Genomic DNA, 21,005 nt, shown 5'->3' with positions numbered 1-21,005 from the left:
GAAAAAAGATCACTCCTCCAAAATATTATTCTCTAATTTGCTCCTCCTGAGGGAGACTATTTCTTTATAGGGAATCCTGAAGAAAGTTACTCCTCACCCCCATTAACTAAGGAGCATTCTCACACTGTGGATTCGCAGGGCTCTAACACCCAAAGCATAGCTCCCTGGACAAGGATAAGGCACCAGGGTCTATATGGGAAATGTACAAATACTTGTTAGACTGTCTTCTCTATTCCATCCATAGATGTAAGAATTTTACGGGGTTTGGTCAGTTGTGCAGCACATTTTACTATCAATATGCATGTGCTTCAAACCAGGCTTCCTGTGTAACTTGTGATGCTGGAACAACACACACAATTTAAGCAGCTTTTTCTAGTTCTCCAGCCATGTAGATCTAAATGCAGGCTACATCAAAGGCTTCACAATCCATTTAAAATTTAAAAAAATGGCTGCCGCAACAAGATAAGCTTTTTGTCCAATGCATCAAAGGTGGCTAATGCTTTTATGCCCCTTGGGTAGTTCTGGCGGGCTTCCAGTGGGAATCTAGGCATAGGTTTGCTGAACATACCACTGAAAGATGCAATATTTTGAACACATTTTAAGGCCAAGACGTTGGTGTGGCAGTTTTGCTTAGAGCTATTGCAATGGTACGGTCATGCAAATTATACAAAACGTGATGGATTGAATTATATCGTTCACTGATAATTACTCGGGCGGCATCCCAATCCATCGTTATTTTGTACACCATGCCACCACAGTTTGGACCCAGCTAGTGTCTCTCGACCCTGCTCTAATGAGAACAGTCCATCGTGAACATGCCAGGTCAGGTCCTCCCTGGATTGGAACACAAGCAACCCAGGGCAGGTTTTGCCCTAGTTAGAGCTCATCATTATTGCATGAGTTTGTTCCAGTGACACTAGGGCAGACCAGTCCTGGTTCAGAGTGGACCTGGTCTGGCAGTTCTGGTTGGACTACTCCCATTGGAGAAGGGTCAAGACTGATTTGGATATGGCTAGGTCCAAAGTGAGGTGGCATAGTGTGTAAAATAACGATGGACTGAGATGCGACAAAGAGTAATTAACAGTGACTGAGAATACTTATAGCATTCAATTCATCACTTTTTTTCTTAATATACTGCAGTACTTCAATGTGACGTTGCCCGTGGTTAAGGATCTTGCGCCCGAGACCTAATGATCTTCCGACGGTTATGAACATGTTTTATTTCACTTCTTTATTTAACACCCACATGGATGACTGAAGACAGGTGCATTGAAGGCTGTCAGACTTGAAAAGAGAAGGGTGTTCACAGGAAGCATTTAATGTCTGAAGAAAGGTTAGATCTGAAGAGTTCACACGCCCATCAGCCATACCAACACAAAATTCAGCCCAGTGAGAGTTTTCCAGCAGCCATGGGATACAGCAGGGAAGACCGTGCAAGTATTGATCAGTAACTCCTCTCTCCTCTCCCTCCCTCCCTGTCAGCTGCCCATTGAGGGAAAATGTCAACACATATAGCGGAGTTGCAAAATGTCTCAAAAGACAGATGAGTCTGAGCATTATGTAAATTGCTGTACCTTGAAGGCAACTCCCTCCACCAATGTTTGAACCACATCAAATTACGACGTCCACCAGGGTAGTCGGAAGCAGGAGATGCAGACTTGGCTGCAAACTCAAGTAGAGTAACCTTTCTTCAAAAAATTCGCTAACAAATGAGATGTTCAAAACACTAACCCTTCGCTTGATCTTTTATTACCATTAAGCGGCTTGATTATGCACGTTAAATCTTCAGGGTGTGTGTTCCTGTTCCAATAGCACAAAGCAACTAAATTCCGGAGTTTTTGCTTTTCAGTTTTAAGTCTACCCATGACATCTCTAATTGCAGGGTGGTAGTAGCAGCTCACCTCAGAGGGAACACCATTTTTATCTATCTTTACTTGAATAACTGCCACATAAAAAGTATGAACTAGTAAAATGTTTCTCCTTTAACAGCTCTCCAGGATTCCAAAAGACAGCATCAGCGATGCAAAACCTAGCTCTCCAGCTGAATCTCAATGAAGTAATCTTGGTTACAGTACAGAAAATCCAGTATTTTGAAACCAGGAAAATGCTTAAAGCCAGATGACTGTTTTTGTTTCTAAAATGAAATAACTTTCTCCAAGTCAAACACCTGCCAACAGCATGTCCGATATTGGACCTGCTGCGGCTCACGTTTTGTCCTACATATATATTCGTTTCCCACTCAACTATGTTTAACACAAGGTCACTGCACATGTGCCATCATACAGTAAACTGGAAAGACAAGCTTACAATGTCCTCCGTTCTCTTCTGTGGTAGTATTGAGCCAGGAGCAAGTGGGAAGGGTATTCTTTTTCAAAATGAATTCTCATCAGTCAGACAACTGCAACGTAGTCTCCCCGCCCCCTTTTTGCAGGAACCATACACTATTTTCCACCACCGTAAGGGGCACTCTAAAATCATGTTTTCTTTTCTCTCCAGTTTTCAATTTCCAAGCTAACCACATTAGCTTCCTATGAGGAAATGAAGGACGTTAAGGTTCAAGGTGGCTGTAAATGCTTCAAAGGTTGTAATTGTTAATGGGGAAAGTTAGTTGTTGTTTAGATGCTGGTGGCTGGCTATTCAACTTGGTAAATACATTTTAGAGAACAAGCATTGACCATTCCAATAGTTTGGGCTTGAAAGGAATGTTATATGGTAATGTGAAGCATTACATGCGAATAGCATGGGGATAAATATGTATTTGTGTGGAAGCAAACAAGTTTATAATAACATTGGTGAAGGATAAAAGGTCAGGTAACGGTGCACTTTCAAGCCAGAATAAGAATCCATGCAGGTTAATGCATGCTCTCCTCCTAACTGTGCTGCTTATCTAGTTATCTAAGGCACTTTAATAACATTCCAGTGTCGTGTCGTGTGTGCCCTGAATGTTAGAGTGTAGGCAGATGGATAAATAAGAAAACAGCTGCTTGCAGGGCAAGCACTTTTTTTGTGGCAGCCCACGACTTCTGTCCAATCAAAACATGTACTCCCAGGTCTTAACATATGGGCGGAGCCAAATCTCCTTGCTAGTGATGCTCACATAATTGTATGTCAACCGCAGATCATGAAAAGGAGCTTGTAGCAGTCTGATCAAATATAATAGAAAAGATGGCTACACACTTTGATTCCTTTTGGGGCAAGCAAACCGAATGTTTCCACTCAAACCTTGAAGAATTGTCAAAAACCAAATGTCAATTTTACTTTGAGATGTTCTGTTGACGAGCGTGAATGATAAAGAGCTAAAATAGAGCATGGATTCAATGAATGTTAAGTTACACAGTTTAGTACGGCAAACATAACACCCAATAGTGTATCCTGGGACCTAATGGGGTCACAGGTTGTCCCAGAGTGTACACGGTCAACATAATAACGAAAACTAGTGTGGTCAAAAGGAAAACATTTTGCAATAAGATGTGTGGTCGAAGTGAGGAATGTGTGCTATTTAAATGGCATATTTCAAAAGATTCACTTACAAAGTGCAAGAACTGGTGATTAAAACAGTGAACCTGGTCCACCAAGCATGTTGGCGAAGACCATGATTGTCGCAACAAGAATCTCCCACATGTCGTGGATTATTGTCAAGCAGTAGTTGTGGTCAGGGGAAACTCTAGCTATTCACTTGGGGAAAAAAGTGAGTTTTTTTTAACAGGGGCACGAATAAATCTCAATCAGAAATGAGTACAGAACCCTGTGACTGAGGATGCATTTCATTTTGGGGTATTAAGAGAAGTGGGCCACCAGGCATGTGGTGTACCTGCCTGCAATCAATCAAGGCATTTATAGAGCGCGCTACTCACCCGTGAGGGTCTCAAGGCGCTGGGGGGGCCTGCTACTGCTCGAACAGCCAGGTCTTGAGTAGCCTCCTGAAGGACAGAAGGTCTTAGTTCTGCCGTAGGAGGGTGGGGAGGGCGTTCCAGGATTTGGCAGCGAGGTAGGAGAACAATCTGCCGCCGGTGGTCGTTCTTCGGATGCGGGGTGGCGAGGGCGAGGTCAGCGGAGATTCGGGGTGTAGAAGGTGAGCCATCTCTTGAGGTATGTTGGTCCGGTGTTGTGGAGTGCCTTGTGTGCGTGGGTGAGGAGCTTGAAGGTGATCCTCTTGACAGGAAGCCAGTGCTGGTCTTTCAGGTGGGCGGTGATGTGACTGTGTCGAGGGATGTCTAGGATCAGGTGTGCCGAGGCGTTCTGTATGCGTTGCAGTCCTTTCAGTAGTTTGGCCGGGGCTCCCGCGTAGAGGGCGTTTCCGTAGTCCAACCTGCTGCTGATGAGGGTCTGGGTGACCGTTCTTCTCGTGTCTGTGGGGATCCACCTGTAGATCTTTCGGAGTGTGTTAAAGCATGAGGATGAGATGGCGTTGACTTGCTTGGTCATGGAGAGAGTCGAGGATGAACCCCAGGTTGCGTGCGTGGTCGGTGGGTGTAGGGGCTGTTGGAAAATAAATACGCTGGGAACATATTTGGGGTCAAAGTGTGGCAGAGGAAAGGGGATGGAGTCACGAAGGGCTGAGGCCTGGAAAGCAGAGTCTGACAGTCTATTTATACATTCGTTTTTAGGTCGAGCATTCAAGACCTCTTGTATATACTTTAGTATATACTTATATGTGTATGTACTTTGTGGGCTCTGGAGATCAGCCCAAAGGACTTATCTGCTTCTGCTTAGGGACTTTTTTTCTGACAACTGCCTCTATTTAACTTTCTTGAAAACGACTGGCTGAGGTCAGTAAAATACCAGAATCACTTTAGCATTCTGTAGATTCCAGTCCATAGAAATTGTCTTCCACGAGCACCCGTAGACAATATTTTTTTCAAATCTTGTATTTTCAGTGATATGACAACCGAAGTCCCTGATTTTATATTAAAAACAGAGCTTTGGAGTATACCATTTCCTGCTGAAAGGCAATGTTTCTCTCCATATGTTCCCATACCTGGCATGTCACGCAGTTTAATGCTTACTTTCCCTCCATGTTAAAGAACAGTAGATGTTTCAGCACTCGAGCTCATGTGCTACATAGCTAAATACATATAAAGTCCCAAAGGCGAGCCCAATTGCATTGCAAATGCTTGTTACAGTCTTGCTCCCCACAACCTAAAGTACCACACCAACTGTCAACAGAATTGAGGCGCTTAGGAGTGACCGTGGGCTTGAGACATTCCCTGGCTTCCAAGTCATGAGATGCACATTTTAAACCCAAACACTTTTCCCTCACGTAGGAATTTTAAAGATTCCCCAGGCAACCAGCTCCCACATTCTATAGGTTATTGACTGTGCGAACACGCTCTCATAGGGTTTCTTTCTTACTTGGAGAAAATTCATAATGCTGCAGCAAGACAACTTGTACACTCCAAGCTCCAAAGGTATACACAGAACAGTCTGTTCTGGCATGGCACAGTCATTGATTATCCCGTCTTAAAAGAAATTCATGGGGGAGAAGACTTTTGTGTGTGCAAGTGGTTAAGTTTAGCATTCACCTCTGCCAAGGATAAGAACCATCAACAACCACCTGAAATTTAGGAACCATGGAGGGCTGTCTTGGGAAAGAGAAGGCTACAGGAACTAGTATTGAACCGACTAGCTGATTCTGCTGACAAGGCTGGTTAACAATTGTGCCTTGGGCTGCACTGGCTAGCCACTGCAGCAGTTGTGTTATGGCGGCACTGTAACCAGTAAGTCTCCACCGAAAAGAAGCTGGTAGACAGTAAACGTTTCAGCTGTGGACACCATCGGCCAATGGAATCCAGGCACCCAGCATCACTATCAGAAATGTGCCTGTGCATGCAGCACTGATTTTTACTGAAAGGTAGTCTAAGCTGTCTGCCTTTGGAGGGACCCGCAGATTCTGATCGAGAAGAGAAAGCTGCAGTTTACTGTAGTACTTTTACTTCGTTTAATCTATGGCCCACTTGAAGTAAAATATTAAACTACTTGCACGGACCGGTTAACTTATTGACCATTTTTAGTCCGAACTGCCCATAGCGCATAGCTACTCAGTGTCCCAGCGCTATGGGTCACGCAGTGGACTATGGGCACGTTAATGCAAGTATCCCAGTGGGTTCAGTCCATTTAAGCAGTTCAGGAGTTATCTCATTAAAGTTAATTCATTACCATCCTGGTGTTATGCTAAGGCCTCCAGCTAAAGGACTACTCCATTTAATTCCTGAATAGCTCAGTCTAGTAATTTGCTGTACAAAAAATAACATTACTAAGATTTATTGTTAAACCCCAAATCCTCTTTGTGTCCTTTGTCACCATCTGGCAGTAAAATATAATTGATTGATGTGTGGATCTGAAGGCTTGTAAGGTCAAAGGCACACAAGTTTGCTGTAGCCCTATGTGATTTCCCTACCATAGGATAATGTATTGCCCACCGTTTGTTTACATATTTAAACAAAAAAATCTTTTTTGCTGTGTCAATAGTTGTCGCCGCACCTCATACCCAGAAGCAGTAAGGAATGTCTGGGTTTTTTTCTTGTGGAGTGCCATAGTTTTACGTTCCTATATTTGTTTCCTATAAATGCAGTTCCATTCTTTTGCTGTAGCTTTGACTGGGCATTGAGTCTCCCATATCCGAGTTCTAATCTGCTGCCACTTTCCGCAGCAGGCCTTGGCTCTTCACAGGCCCCTAGGGCTGAGCAGTCAAGTACTTTGTCTGTCCGATTGAAACACACTGGTATGACTGGCATCCAGACGCTAGCGGTAAAAAGTAGTACTCACTGTGTATATTTCCGAGTAACGCCTGCTGCCACAGAACCTGGAGATAAGGCCTCCTAGTTAGACTACACTGCCCTGTCAGAAGACATAATCTTTAAATTGTAGAATGCCCCGCCTATTCCGTGTGGTGATACTTATGTGGTGCGATACACGTCGAGACAGATGGCCAATGGCCTTCTTATTTGTAATAAGATGCGCTAGATTGAAGTCCAGCACATTTATATGTTGTTTTAAAGGATCTGTGTTTTTACCTTTCACACTACTAGATATTCAAACCCTCTTACAGTTTTCAGAGCCTTTCTCGGGGATCTATGCTATATCATTTGTGTGTAGCGGCAGGCACCTTAATTATTAACACGACCTTTTGCATACAAATATTCATTTACCAACCAATTTCAGTAAAATGTTCTCTTTAAAATTTGCCATCTAAACTGTGCAAGTCTCCTTTTCGTTTTTGCTTCTTTTCTGAATCACCAGGTATTGATTAATTATTATTATACCCTCTGGTAGATAACCCCACAAATTGCAGAGACCTTTGCCTTAATTACTGCATTGCTTCCAGGTGCATATGTTGCATTATTGTTTGTAAAATTTGGATTGCACGGGTACGAATTAAAAATTTCATGTTTTTGTGTCGTACATTAGTTTTCAAAATGGATTTGATGTTTGGGTGGGGGAGGGGAAGAACTTTTATAGGATCCGAATTTCTTATATGGGAAATTATTAATGTGAAAAAAAATGCTTTGATCAACGCAATCAGACTACTCCAGATGTTCCATTTTATACATTGCTGAACTGGTGTGACTGGGGTACTACTAATTTGCGTCATAGAGTGATGTGAGGACGAAGAGAATCATTAAATCTGCAGTGAGAAAATCCTTCTCAGCTTGCAAATGCCACAAGGATCAACTAGTGCTAGGAAGAGAGCTGAAGAGCATTTCATATTAACACTAGAACTGACGTCAGTTGCCTTTGCTATTGCTTTAGCCTCCCCATTGCTCGATTAGAGGCTTGGCTGTGAGTAGACTGATAGTGAGTGCAGCAGCAAACTGGTTACATTGGGTCCTTCCCTTCCTGTGATTAATTTCAATTATTACAATTTATAACCTGTTACCTACTAAAATATGTGGGCCGCATCAATATTATTTTCGATTTTTGGCCTCCTAATATTTTACCAGAAGGAAGTGCTTTTGAGAACCACCTCTCTTAATTACCACTTTTGAGCTGGCTAGTTTCCTTGGACTTGCTTATGTGTCTGCAATTCTCAACTGGATTAATTATATTTTTATTTCTATTGACAGACTTTGTTTGATAATCAGAACAATGCTGCAAAAAAGGAGGCGGAGGAAGAAGAAGCCAAAAGTAAAAGTGACACCACCAAGAACAAAAATGACTCCAAGAAGATGTCTGTTGAGAGAGTTTACCAGAAAAAGACGCAGCTCGAGCATATCCTCCTCCGTCCAGACACATACATCGGGTCAGTGGAACATTTAACCCAGGTACGTTCCTTCTGCTTCTGTAAGCTTTATTGGTTTTACTCCGGTCTTTTCATGTTTGGCAAAGTATCATGGACAGAAGAAAAGACTTTTAGTACATCAGTTGTATGTACTGGGCAAGACTGAGCAAAGCCTCGAGACTGAGGCATGAGGTGACTGCCAGCACTCTTTAAGACACTGCATCAACAAACAGTTGGGCACAGGTGTGGAATTGGGACTGCATTTAAACCAATAAAAAAATGCTAACAGCAAGCTGTTTAATTCAAGGTTCTGTGTCCTGTACTCTGGCATTTTCTTTAGGTAACACATTTCTTATGTTCACTTACCATACTGTATTTTGAATGTATGCTGACATGGCTATGTTTTGTCAGTCACCTCCAAATCGGCACAGTAACTGAATACTTGTAAAATAGGTTGTGGATAATCATGAATTAGTATGAAAACATATCTTGTCTTTGTGGGAGTGAGAACCTCCTCATATTGGTTTATTGGTTGCCCCAAATAAGTTTTGTTTTAACATAAAAATACCTTAAATCTGTTATTAGATATACAGTGGTCTGGGATTCGTAATGAGATTGGCATATTGCGTGTCTGTTTAAGCCTTTATTTCGAATATGCATTTGATATGTTAATAGTCTCAAAGAATGTGTTTAATCCAAATTAGCCTTGGTGAATCATTGAGACTAGTTGAATTGTAGCTGTAATGTGGAATTCATTCTATTATTTGTTTATTGGAATACCACAACTCTGAACAGTATTCAACTGCAGCATCAACTCCCACTTTGAATACAGTAGTGATAGTTTATCTTAATCCCTTGGGATAATGCCATTGCCCTAGAGAGACCGTACCAAAGATATCGTTAGGAAAAGCCTCACCCACATTGTGACATGCTTTATCATGGTCTCTTCCGTCCCACCTTCATAGGGTATTGCCACTAGGGTGGTCTCAACCTCAGACGGAGGGAGATGGAATAATTGGCAGTTAAGGATCCAACATTTTTAGTTTAAACTATCTCTGTGTAAACCCAAAAGAATTACCTTTATTGCTAGGCTACATGAGGCATGGTTAAAAAAAATCAAAAAAAAATCAGTAGAATGTATATAGAGATGTTGTCAGTTATCTTTTCTATCAACCTGTTTAGACCCCTTTGATAACCCCTAACCGTCTGTGCATCTTCTTTGCCCATGCAAAAAGGCGTGTGCAAGTCTTACCTTTACAACCAGTCTATTTGAATAAGTCTGTAAATACAAAGTAGTTAGCTCTACATACCATCATACATCTGTAGCTGGGAAAATAACAATTGTTACTTATTTTTCTTATTTGTCTCGCTGTGTTCACAGTTGATAGTTGTTTCAGATGTTAATGCAAAGCACACATGCTAAAAAACAAGAACATGCCCAAGTGGTGTAGTCACTTACCGTTTAGTTAATGAATGAACGATTCATTGGCCTCGTCTGAGGGCGACCTCTTCTGTAGTCACACACTTAGAAAAATGAACAGATGATCTTCTTTCCCTTACGCCCTTCACCTGTACCAGATACTTGTCTGACTTAACATCTGCCTCTTAGATTGCAATTTCATAATTTTCCTATTGGACACTACCCTCTATTTGAATCCATTGTTATAAGAAGGGCCTTGATCCTCATGTTACATTATCTGCACCTTTTTGTTAGTCATTGTATGTTTTTAGTTCAGCTCCACATGCTTAGGTCTCTTTTTCAGGAGGGCTTGCCATAAAGAGATAACCCACCCATTTTTTGCTTAGGGTGATGTAATCTGAACTAGCCACTGGTTTGCTCAGTCTACCAAACACTCGGCTGCAAGTACACTTATTCTCCTAAGCAGTCTCTCAAAGTTCGAACATACTGCCCCACATCCAGTAACATAGTAAGAGAAGTGGGTTAAATCTTTTAAGACCCTGGCACTCATGATATATTCACACTTACTACATTTGCTTTACGCATCAATGAATCGAACGAATGCACCAATTGGTAACGTGGAAACTCCAGCATCAGGAATATTGCAAAATAATGTGCCATCTGTTTTATAAGTCTTTCTTACTAAGGTAACTTAATCAGTCAATCTTATGGACTCCGAACACTTTCTGCTGTTCATTAAAACTTTATACTGAAATCGAAGACCACCAATATGTGAAATTGTGCATGATGAGATGAGCTAATTTGAAGGATGATCTGAAATCTACAGTTTGGGTAGATCATGGGGATGACCCAGTGTACGGAGAATGAAGGGGAGTCCTTGGTTGAGGGCACAAGTATATACTGCCCAGTGTTTTCTAGTTGGGTATGGTTTTGCTTTGATATGTTAGCAGAGGTACACGTTATTAAGTAGGTGCATAGATCACTGTTGAGTATTTTTTCTCACATCTAGTGGACAGACAAGTGCTTAACCTCACAGATACTTTTCACCTCACTTGTTGCTTGACAGAATCTTCACGTCTCCTGAATAAGTGAGGTGCGAAGGTACTGACGCTGTGGACATCAGTAGTTATGTATGTGAAATATTCTGAAGTCAAATCCTTTATGATATTGAACAAAAAGTTAGCTCTGAGGTGAGGAAGTGTAGGTAGATGCGAGACAGTAGTAAAAGCAGGTGGAGAGAAAAAATGAAAGAGAAAGTGGGACTTCTACAACTTTCAGCTTTGTAGTTATGGGTTCTGCTTAAGGACGCCCATATAGTGAGAGTGAATGCTTTTGTCCAGCTTTGCCTTTTTCCTATTTGGTTCAGAATTTTCTGCACTGCACATCACTTGGAAGTTTTGGAGCCCATGTTAAGTGAGGTCCCCACCCCCAATCTCCCTGGCATGAACCATGCCCATACATCACAAACCATCACACCCGGTTCCATTGTTTTTTTTTTGTTTTTGTTCTAAAAAAAAACCCCTGTTTAATTGATTTTCAAATTAAAGAAACAGAAGGCACCATTGCCATGTATATTGTCACTCATGCATCTACATTGGCACTTGTCACCTTACAGTGAACCTTTAAATGAACCTTTAAATGAACTCTTCAGTATTTCGTTCCCCAACTTCTCCCATGCCTTTCCTCACTTCACACCCCCTTATTATTGGCATAGGACTTGCCATGTATTTGTATCCTTCTCCCAGTCACAAATTGGGACTATTCACATATAACCTTGAAAGTTCTTTGACCCCAAATTCTCGACATAGGCCCACAACACCAACCGACTGGACTACGGCAATGCCCTGTATGTGTGAATCGCAGCACACTTCCACCAGAGACTTCAGACCATACAGAACGCCGCAGCCAGGCTTCTCCCCGGCCTTCCCAGACAAACTCACATCACACTTAACCTCAGGCAACTCCACTGGCTCCCGTACAGAAAAGATACCAATTCAAGCTGCTGACCCACACCCACAGCTCTACACAACCAAGTACCCACCTACATTAACCACTGCCTGAAATTCAATCAACCATCGATAAGACTACACAGACCTCTTTCTCACTTGCCCATTCTCCCCTCATCTGCTGAAGCACAAGTGGAGGATGCTCTTTCTCCCACATTACAGCAAAGTTCTGGTACAGCCTCCATACGCAACTCTGGACCATCACCTCGCTTCAGGAATTCCGAATGGCTCTCAAGATCCCTCTGTTCTAATAAGACCCTTGGACCTGCAAGCGCTTGGATCCCCTAGTGGATGATTAGCCACACTTTATAAATCCTGATTGATTGTATACAGATTCCTAGGCCTGCATGAGCCAGTTCATATTCATGATCTGTTGTGACCGACTTCTCCAAAGCCTCACGATGTCTCTCTTCCCCACTGTTGGCCCTATGTTACAGAACGGCTGTGTATAGTCTCGCCATATTCTTACATTCTCACATTTAGTTCCATTTCCTCTCCAGTCATCCAACCAATACCTGACCAAATCTATGCAGTTGCGACAAACCCATATTGTGTAAAGTTGTGTGCTGGCCTGACCACATCTGTACACAAAATAAGCTCCCTGAGAATTTTGCAATTTATAGAGATATGTGATGTATCCCTCGCCAACGCTACTCAGTACAAGTGTTGAGCATACAAAAAAAATTGATTGTCCTCACACAACACTAGGTGTCATGCTTAATCATAGGACAGCACCCTCTCTGGCACCAGTCGTTCTGTGTCCTGCCCATGTATGTGTTTAACATTCAGGCAGGAACCCTGGAATAATGCGGCTGTGGAGAACCAAATTATGTGACAGGATTGAGTAAATTATGTGGCAAGAAAAGGCAAATTATGCGCCATAATGCAACCTATTTGGTGATAGTGTTAACAACTGCAAACAATGATGAAGTAATACTGTCTGGGCATTACTTACACCTCAGTACCAGTTTAACACCAAAATATAGAAACAAGCAACATAAAGGTGACCAGTCAACCTTTGCAAAGGGCCTGCCACTGCGCGGCAACATGTGTTGCTGCATTTTTAGTAACTTTTGAACCGTTGGAGCTAGGAACAAGTTTTTGTTAAAATTTGTAGATTATTCAACAGATGTTGGATTATGCGGCAAATCCTCAATTCTGCAAAAAAAGCAGCGGCTGCACAATCGCATAATTCTAGTGGCTCTGACAACAGGGCTCTCTAGACATCCAAAAGAACATCTTAGACTGCATCGTCCACTAAGAAACTGTATATACAGAAGCAAAATACATTATACAACATGCTTTTCATACACCCATCAAAGCCCAGGTATGCCATATCGCGTCAATCACATGGCACACTTTTCTGTAATGGACACTACAGAAGTCCTTCCACAGCACATTCCGATGCAGATCTGGAACTCTACTCTCAATTCTGTCTTCTGACCATTTAAAAACTAATTTCAGTGAGCAAGGGAACGATGTCCTCACCCAAAACTGTATGTTTCAAACAATGGTGCAGCTGCAGAAAACAAATGTCTGTCATGGACCCACTCGAGGTGTCTCTGGAGCCTGGGCTTGAGGCTAAGTGCAAAGAAGTCCTCCAGTCGTGGTAAGTAAAAGAAAGTTGTCTTTATTTACGGAGCTTCTCAGGAATCGACTGGCAGGGAAGGAGGCTCACAACAACTGCCTCTTCCTGTTTGAATACTAACATTTTACAGTGCTCACATAATGAAGAGCATTCTACATTCTGCTTGCAGAGCGGAAACTAAAACCGAACACATCTTCCCCTCCTTATCAAAAATAAAAATGAAATGAAAATAATACATAACACCAAAGGAATTACAAATAATACTAAACCACTCTATAACACATAAAAAGAATTAACACTTTTAAACAAAATCTTGAAACCTGGCCGGTACTTTTGAGCTCCTACTCAATTTCCTCAACACAACATTCTGAGTTGTACCTTGTCTCTCCTTACACAGATCATTGGTTCCTTGACCTGTGTTCATTGTGAATTACAGAAAACCTGTCTTTATTCCAACATTTGCCATCATCTAGTGTTACTGCAAAATCACAAACATTAATCACCTTTTTAGGAGAAGAAAACCAGGACACCCTCTTCCCTCCTCTGAAAGGAAGTTTCACATGCACAAGATCTTCAACATTCACCTTCAGAAATGTTTGTGCCGATGTGGAATGCTTATCTTGAGCCATCAAACGTTTCTCATTCACATCCTGCATTACATCAACAGACACCATCCACAACCTGTTCATTTTTTTACCCAGGTAATCTTCCTTTAAGTAACACAAAAGGAGAAACCTTAGTATCCGAACACGGTGTAGTGCGCTATGCCCAAATTAAATTTTTTACTTCTTGCACCCAATCCAAACCACTGGCCACAGACCATTGTATATTCTCCTTAATCATTTTGTTGCAGCGCTCTACCAAACTGTTGCTCCTTGAGTGGTATAATGAAGTGGTAATGTGCTTAATACCAAAATCTGAAAGAAAAGTTTCACAAATTGAGGACCATTATCAGTAATCAATTCATCCGGAACACCTTCTCGAAGAAATAACATCTTCAAGACCTCTTCCACTACAGCAGAAGTAATGCAATTCACAAATGCAACCTCAGTCCATCTTGAAAAATGAATCTACCGTTACAATGCCTTATTTCACATAACCATGGTCCACACCAACAGGACCTGTAATATCCATAGCCAGCTTTGACCATGCAACTACAGGCGCACGGGTACGGCAACAATACGGGAAGGTACAGTCACTTGTGTCTTATCACTTGCGAAACAGGGCTTGCACGTTCTTACATGTTGCTCAATTTGTCTACCCATAATAGGCCACCAATATGAATCTCTCAATCTCCTCATAGCCCTCATGCCTATGTGCCCTTTGTGGGCCAAATCCAAAATCCTAGCTCTAAGAGCATCTGGCACAACTAGTTCATCAGTCCTCAACATATTACCCATCACAGGCAATTCAGTTTCAATTTTTCTAAATGCATCCAGCTGTTCATCATGTATCTTGCTATTAGGCCAGCCTTCATTAATATAGTTCATGACTGTGGTTAAAGTGCTGTCATGACTTAATGCTTCTAAGCAATCCGCTTCAGAAATGGCACTTTGAGTGGCACAGGACACCTCACTTGTCACAACATTGTCCTCGTCCAACATTCTCTGATTCCTTCATGGGAATTCACAGGTAACCTAGATAAGCACTCCACCATCACATTTCTGATGCCCAGAATATACTCCATCCTGTAACAGTATTCCTGCATTCTATATTGCCAGTTAGCAATTCTGGGTGTAGCCTTACCAGCACCTTTCATGGTGAACATGTCAATTAAAGATTTGTGATCCACTCTGATTATGAACTTTGTACCCCACACGTATTGGCGAAAATGATTTACACCCCACCAACATGCCAATGCTTCACGTTCCACCACAGAGTATGATGACTCTGCACCTTTAAGACCACGACTGGCAAATGCTACTACCTCTTCTCTTCCATTTCCTTTCTGCAGTAACACGGCACCTAATCCATATTGACTAGCATCAGTAATTATTATGCTAGCATCCCTGGTGACTGGTTTGAGGGAAATGGCATTGCAAATTTCATTTTTTATGTCTGCAAACTCTTGATCACACGAATCACTCCATACAAACGTCTCGTTTTTTCTTAACATTTGGTGCATGGCATGTGTTCTTTGAGCGCAACTGGGAATGTATCTAGAGTAAAATTCCATCAAACCCATGAAAAGATCTAAAGTAATTCTTCCCTTGAGGCGCAGGTGCTTCCACAATAGCTTTTACTAAACTATCCTTAGGCTCAACACCAACTGCAGATAGTTTGTGACCTAAATAAGTTACTTCAGGAATATCAAACTTGCATTTGTCTGCTCTGAGTGTGACACCTTTTTTTTTCTAATACGTTTAGAACATGAGCTTAGACGCCTATCGTGGTTATTCTTAGTGTCTCTCAAAATGTGAATCCTTAGTTTTTAGGATGTCTTTGTATGTATGAGTATGCACTGGTTTGTTTGAAGGATAGTGAGTGTGACTTGGTGAGTTGTGCTTGGGTTATCGTGTGTTTAGCATAACTGTATTTTCAAATATTTGTATCCTTTGTAATATATTGAATACATTTGGAAAACTATTATAACAAATCCACTTGTGTACTGTATTGCAGTAGGTCATTTTCATGTATATACACATCTGCATCGGTGACGATTAGCATTTTCAGAATATTGTTCAGGCAGAGAAATTTTGTTTTGATTGCATTTCCAAAAACTAGTACATCATCTTGGAAACATAGAATCCCTTCAGCATCCTTGAATAAAAATTCCATTAGATGCTGAAAAACAGCTGAAGCTGAAGCCAACCTGAATGGCATTCTTTTGAAGCGGAAGGCACCTTCCTCGGTGATAAATAAGTGTTGTGAATCCTCATGCAGAAGTATCTGGTAATATGCAGAAGTCATATCAAGAGTAGAGAACCAATTTGCACCTCTGACCAACGATAACATTTCTGTAATGTTGGGTAAAGGATGACGATCTACTTATGTTTTAGAGTTGAGATCCCTAAGGTCAACACACATTCTCAAACTCCCATTAGGTTTCCTTGCAAGGACAACCGGAGATAACCACTTGGAACTCTAAATGGGTCTATGATGTCTTGTTGTAACTTATCTAACTCTTTTCGATAGCCAAAGGGACTTTCTTCACTTTGTGAACCACAGGAACGACTCCCTCTTTAAGTAATGTTTTATGCTTGAACCCTGCCAACTTCCCAGGAGTATCACTAAAGACTTTAGGAAATTTTGTATCCCATGTGGAAGATTTTATTTCATGAACACAAGTGTAATCCTTTCGTAGCATTACTTGTTACGAGTTATTAGGGTCTAATAATATGCATAAATTCCGTTGCTCTAGCCATCCTAACAATGATGACCCATGCTTGGCTACGTATACAACCGCCGAGGCTGCATTAAAAGAAAGTTTGTAGTATTACATTCACTTAAAACCTCAATAGGTTTTCCGCCATAAGCAATGGGTTTTATAAAAGATTCCGCTAAAGTCACATTGTTACATTTTTTCCAATCTTCAGTACCAATTAGTGTAAACGGTGACCCAGAATCGGCTATCATATTGATTTCCGTGTTACCTACAGTTATGAGGCAATACGGTCTTTGGATAGCACCCATTTCCATATGCATAACGTCAACATCGAGATCCACCTGTGTCTGCTCTTGAGCATCATTTATGCACAGTAACTCACTTTCATCACTCGAATCAGAAGAATGATCATTCAAACTTTGTTCACATACTTTGCTAACCGGTTTAGGATTTGAAACCTTTGCCTTGGATTTGGATCTGCATACGTGCACAAATGTCCCTTTTTTTTTTTTTTTTTTACATCCAGGACACATTTTATCCCGAGCAGAACATGACATAGTTTCCTAAATGGTTGTCATTTCCACGCCTATAACAAAACAATTTACTTTTCTTTTTCATCTTTCTTTTCATCACAAAAATACACAAAGGATGGTACGCTTTTGGCAGTTTCACTTGTTAAAGACATTTGAGACATAAAAGAAGCAGTGCTTTCTATACCAGCTGCCACTTCAACTGCTTTGTTTATTGTGAGGTTAGGCGTGGTAAGCAGAACCATTTGAATTTTTTTTTTTTATTGTTGGTGTGTTCAACTACTTGATCACAAATCCGTTCTTCTTCAAATTCTTTATATTCACAAGAAGAGGCTAAGGACCTCAATACCCCTACCTAAGTTTCAATTGGTTTGCCAGGCAGTTGATGACGCTTGTGAAACTTGTCGTCCTAAGACAACATTCTTGTGAGGTTTGAACCTCAAGTCCTACATTCTTAAAGCAGACATATACTCATCCCCCACATCACCTTCCTCCAATATGGATTGCTGTGGTAAGTGCTTGGATATTTTTCTGCCTTCCGAGCCTAGAATATGGCGTAATAATGCATATTTCTTTTTATAAGTGAAATCTTCACCAACAATAGCTGCCATGTAAGCTTCAAAGCTTTTTTTCCAAAGTTCCCGGTCTACACTGGCATTAGTTGTGCTAGGACAAAACGAAGGTGTTGATATAATGCTTTGCAACATTATATATATTTCTTACTTGTGCAGTTAGTGAATTGTTGTGAGCAATTATATTGACCATGTCATAAAGCAGTGAACACCGCAGGATGATACAAGGTTGAAATAATATATATTTTGTTCTTATTCCTTAGTCCTTTTTTTTTTTTTTTTGGTCTGTTTGAACCTTTGGGAGTGTGTATCTCCGAAAAGCGGCACACACTTTAAACAGTGGACTGCTATTTCGTTGTAGGTGTGCGTGTCACTGAAAAGCAAGTACGCTCAGGATAAACATATGAGTTAAGGGTGTGCATGTCACTGAAATGTAACAGGTAGCTTGAGGCTTATTGAATAATTGCTTATTCAATAATTGGTGTGCGTGTCACCAAAATGCTGAGATGGCCGTGCGTGACAGATATACTAAGGTCCGGCAATGAATGCACAGAGGCAGCTCCGGCAGCTGCCGGCGATGTCGCACTGGGCAAGAAGCGGACGCAGAAGTCAGGATAACGCCGTGGCGGGCAGACTCAGGAGTCCGGCAACGTAGAAGCACAGACCAGGGTAGAGTCAGATGCAAGAGTCAGGCAAACGTAGGATTAAGGCAGAGTCAGAATGACGTCCCAGCTTAACGACGTCAGGAACGGCTCGGAATACAAGCAGTATTATTATTATTTTTTTTTAAAACAGTACCTTGTTCAGAGAGGTGAAGACACGGTGAAGAATCCTCGAGTCAATGACTCTGGAAAATAGAAACACTTGAAGCGAATAAAAATCAGCTTCGCAGGGATTCGCCGCGGACAGCCCATCTGCTCTTCAAGGTGGAAACACTGAGGAACAGCATGGGGGCCCTGCCGGTCGGTCGTCGTAAATGCAAAGAAGTCCTCCAATCGTGGTACGTAAAAGAAAGTTGTCTTTATTTACAGAGCTTCTCAGGAATCGACTGGCAGGGAAGGAGGCTCACAACTGCCGCTCCCTGTTTGAATACTAAAATTCTACTGTGCTCACATAATTAAGAGCATTCTACATTCCGCTCTGAGCGGAAATGAAAACCCAACACAAAGACTCAAAAGTTGTGTAGTGAATGTGCCCTCATTCATCCAAAGGCAATGTGGGACTGGGAGTCGAAGCTGTATGTCACCAAACAGAAGAAGTTGTGCTGACTTGGTCCTGCTCCCAAGGCTATTCTGCAAGTAGGCAACTTTGTGCTCGCAGCCCTCTGCTAAATAAGAGTTCTAATGCAAACATAAGAAAAGCAGTGCTGGACTCGCCGAATCCTATCATTCAGAGCCTAAAGATGCGTGAGGGCATCACAATGCCAGTCATTTACCTTTAAGGTCCCCAGTCGTGGAGCGGATTCCTCAACTGATCCCGATGCCCCCTGAGTTCCCTGAGCCATCCTAAGCGCCGCAGCAGGTTAAAGCTTCTAAGGAGGCTCTGATTCCGATTTTTGTTGTGCTTTCAGCCCCAAGGAATAACCCCCCCCCCCCCCCCCCCCCCCCCCAAGTCAGGTTACAACCAGCTAATCCAACTTTATTGCCAGCGTACCCCTTGAGACAAGTCACTGGCCCATGGACATCAGTACAGACTTCAGATCTGGCTCTGAGAGATATCCTGATCTTTTCCACATTGTCGATGGTACCAGTGCCACTGGAACATGATCTACGACTGATAGCATTGTCAGACACAGAACCATCTTTGGTTCAGTCATGGCAAAAGTCTTGATGCAAAATTGCAGAAGCACAAAAGGCTGTCATGGAACCAGACTCTGACCTGGTGCTTCCATCAGGGCAGCCACTTCAGTAGAGGCTCTGTTATCTGTTTGGCTCAGAGCAAGCAACATCAAAGGATGTGAATGATGGGTCTGGCTATCCCTCCTCCCCAACTATACAGATGCCTTTCTCATGGATTTGCAATAGTCCACTGCGCTCGACACCTCTTCCTCAATGGAGGAAAATTCCTCTTTTACCGTGGTGGTCCGGAGTACAGCTGAGATTCTGGATTGAGACCAGAACAAATGCTCCGACAGAAATCTTGTAGCCTGGATAAGCGAATTCTGAGCCCTTGCTTTCTGTTAACAAAGCCCTCACTGATATCAAAATTGCCACTTGGTCAAAATCCAGTTCCTTTCCACCTTTAAATAGCCAGGCAGACTGGCTCCTGGCGATTCTGAGTTTCTTACCAAATATCCTGTTTTGGAGAGACCAGTCCTCAACAAGTACAGTAAATCCAAACTTCTTTACAACCACTCCTCAAGACAGAATAATTCAGAAGTATTCAGGATTTCGTCAAGCATATGTTTTTCCTTTGTCGGCCTGATTTTGCAGTCTAAATGCTGAGTGTTTACTGGGTCATATACATAAGTGGAATAAGTCCAGCGAATGTCTGCTAGCAGTCCCATAAGACCTTAGGTCCTCCCTGGCTTAGAGTTCATGACGGACATTATGTGGCCAAATATGTTATCTGTGTTAGTCTATAGCCTACTTATTGCCTGGGTAGGGCACTTGGCTATATTTCTGTACTTCACCAACCTTTTTGGATGCATTCCACCGGATTTTTGTGTGATGTACAAGTCTCCCTGGTACATATGCCCTTTGATGGGGCACATCTTTTTGGTGAAAACGCAGACTGCATTGGAGCGCTTAAGGAAAGTAGAGCTGCTGAGAGTGATTTGGGTCAGTTGACCCTTGCTTTTCCAAACCAGTTAAAGTTCAAAGGCTATTACAAGAGTCTGGCTTAAAGATAGACTGTCTGGTCGTGATGTAGACCTTTTAGTTTTGGATGGACACTCTACGCTTCACATTTATTGTAGAATGATGGCACTTCTGTTATTTGTTATGACAGGTTATGTACAAGGTCCTCTATTGTATAAACTGATACAAAATGTCAACATCAGTATTTGTATTATGTATTTAACGCTGTACTGGTGTACCGCCCTATCAGGCGTCCTTTGGCTGTTGACAATAACATTTTGTTGTGAAAAAAAAAGATAGAGAATGTCTCTCCAACCAGCATAGGATTTACCCCAGTGCTTTCGAGGTGGCAGACAGTGCACGGACCAGAAGGAGCATCAGTCCTCTCATTCCTGATCCTCTACTGCAGTTGCCACCAAGCGCTGTTAGCTTACTCTTAGTCCTGCATGCCCATCCAATGGGAGGGACATGGTCTATCATTTTTCTCTAGGATGGTGATCCATCTTGTCAAACAGATGGTTCTGACAAATTCTTCAGCATGCCTGCTC

At 42.0% G+C, this 21,005-nt stretch overlaps 1 protein-coding gene across 4 annotated transcripts in view; it reads left to right on the top strand.

Moving 5' to 3' along the window:
• TOP2B (DNA topoisomerase II beta) overlaps positions 1 to 21,005 on the top strand; it is a 497,734-nt gene that overhangs the window by 82,965 nt on the left and 393,764 nt on the right. For all 4 annotated transcript variants that reach the window (XM_085630531.1, XM_085630530.1, XM_085630533.1 and 1 more), the window contains exon 2: positions 8,064 to 8,261. In XM_085630531.1, the coding sequence (XP_085486657.1) occupies positions 8,064 to 8,261 (198 nt within the window). The remainder of the gene's footprint in view (positions 1 to 8,063; positions 8,262 to 21,005) is intronic.

Source organism: Triturus cristatus, chromosome 10, assembly GCF_964204655.1.
Source record: "Triturus cristatus chromosome 10, aTriCri1.1, whole genome shotgun sequence".
NCBI classification, from domain to species: Eukaryota; Metazoa; Chordata; class Amphibia; order Caudata; family Salamandridae; genus Triturus; species Triturus cristatus.
The sequence above is the reverse complement of the archived record's forward strand: the minus strand, read 5'-3'. Positions and strand labels throughout refer to the sequence as shown.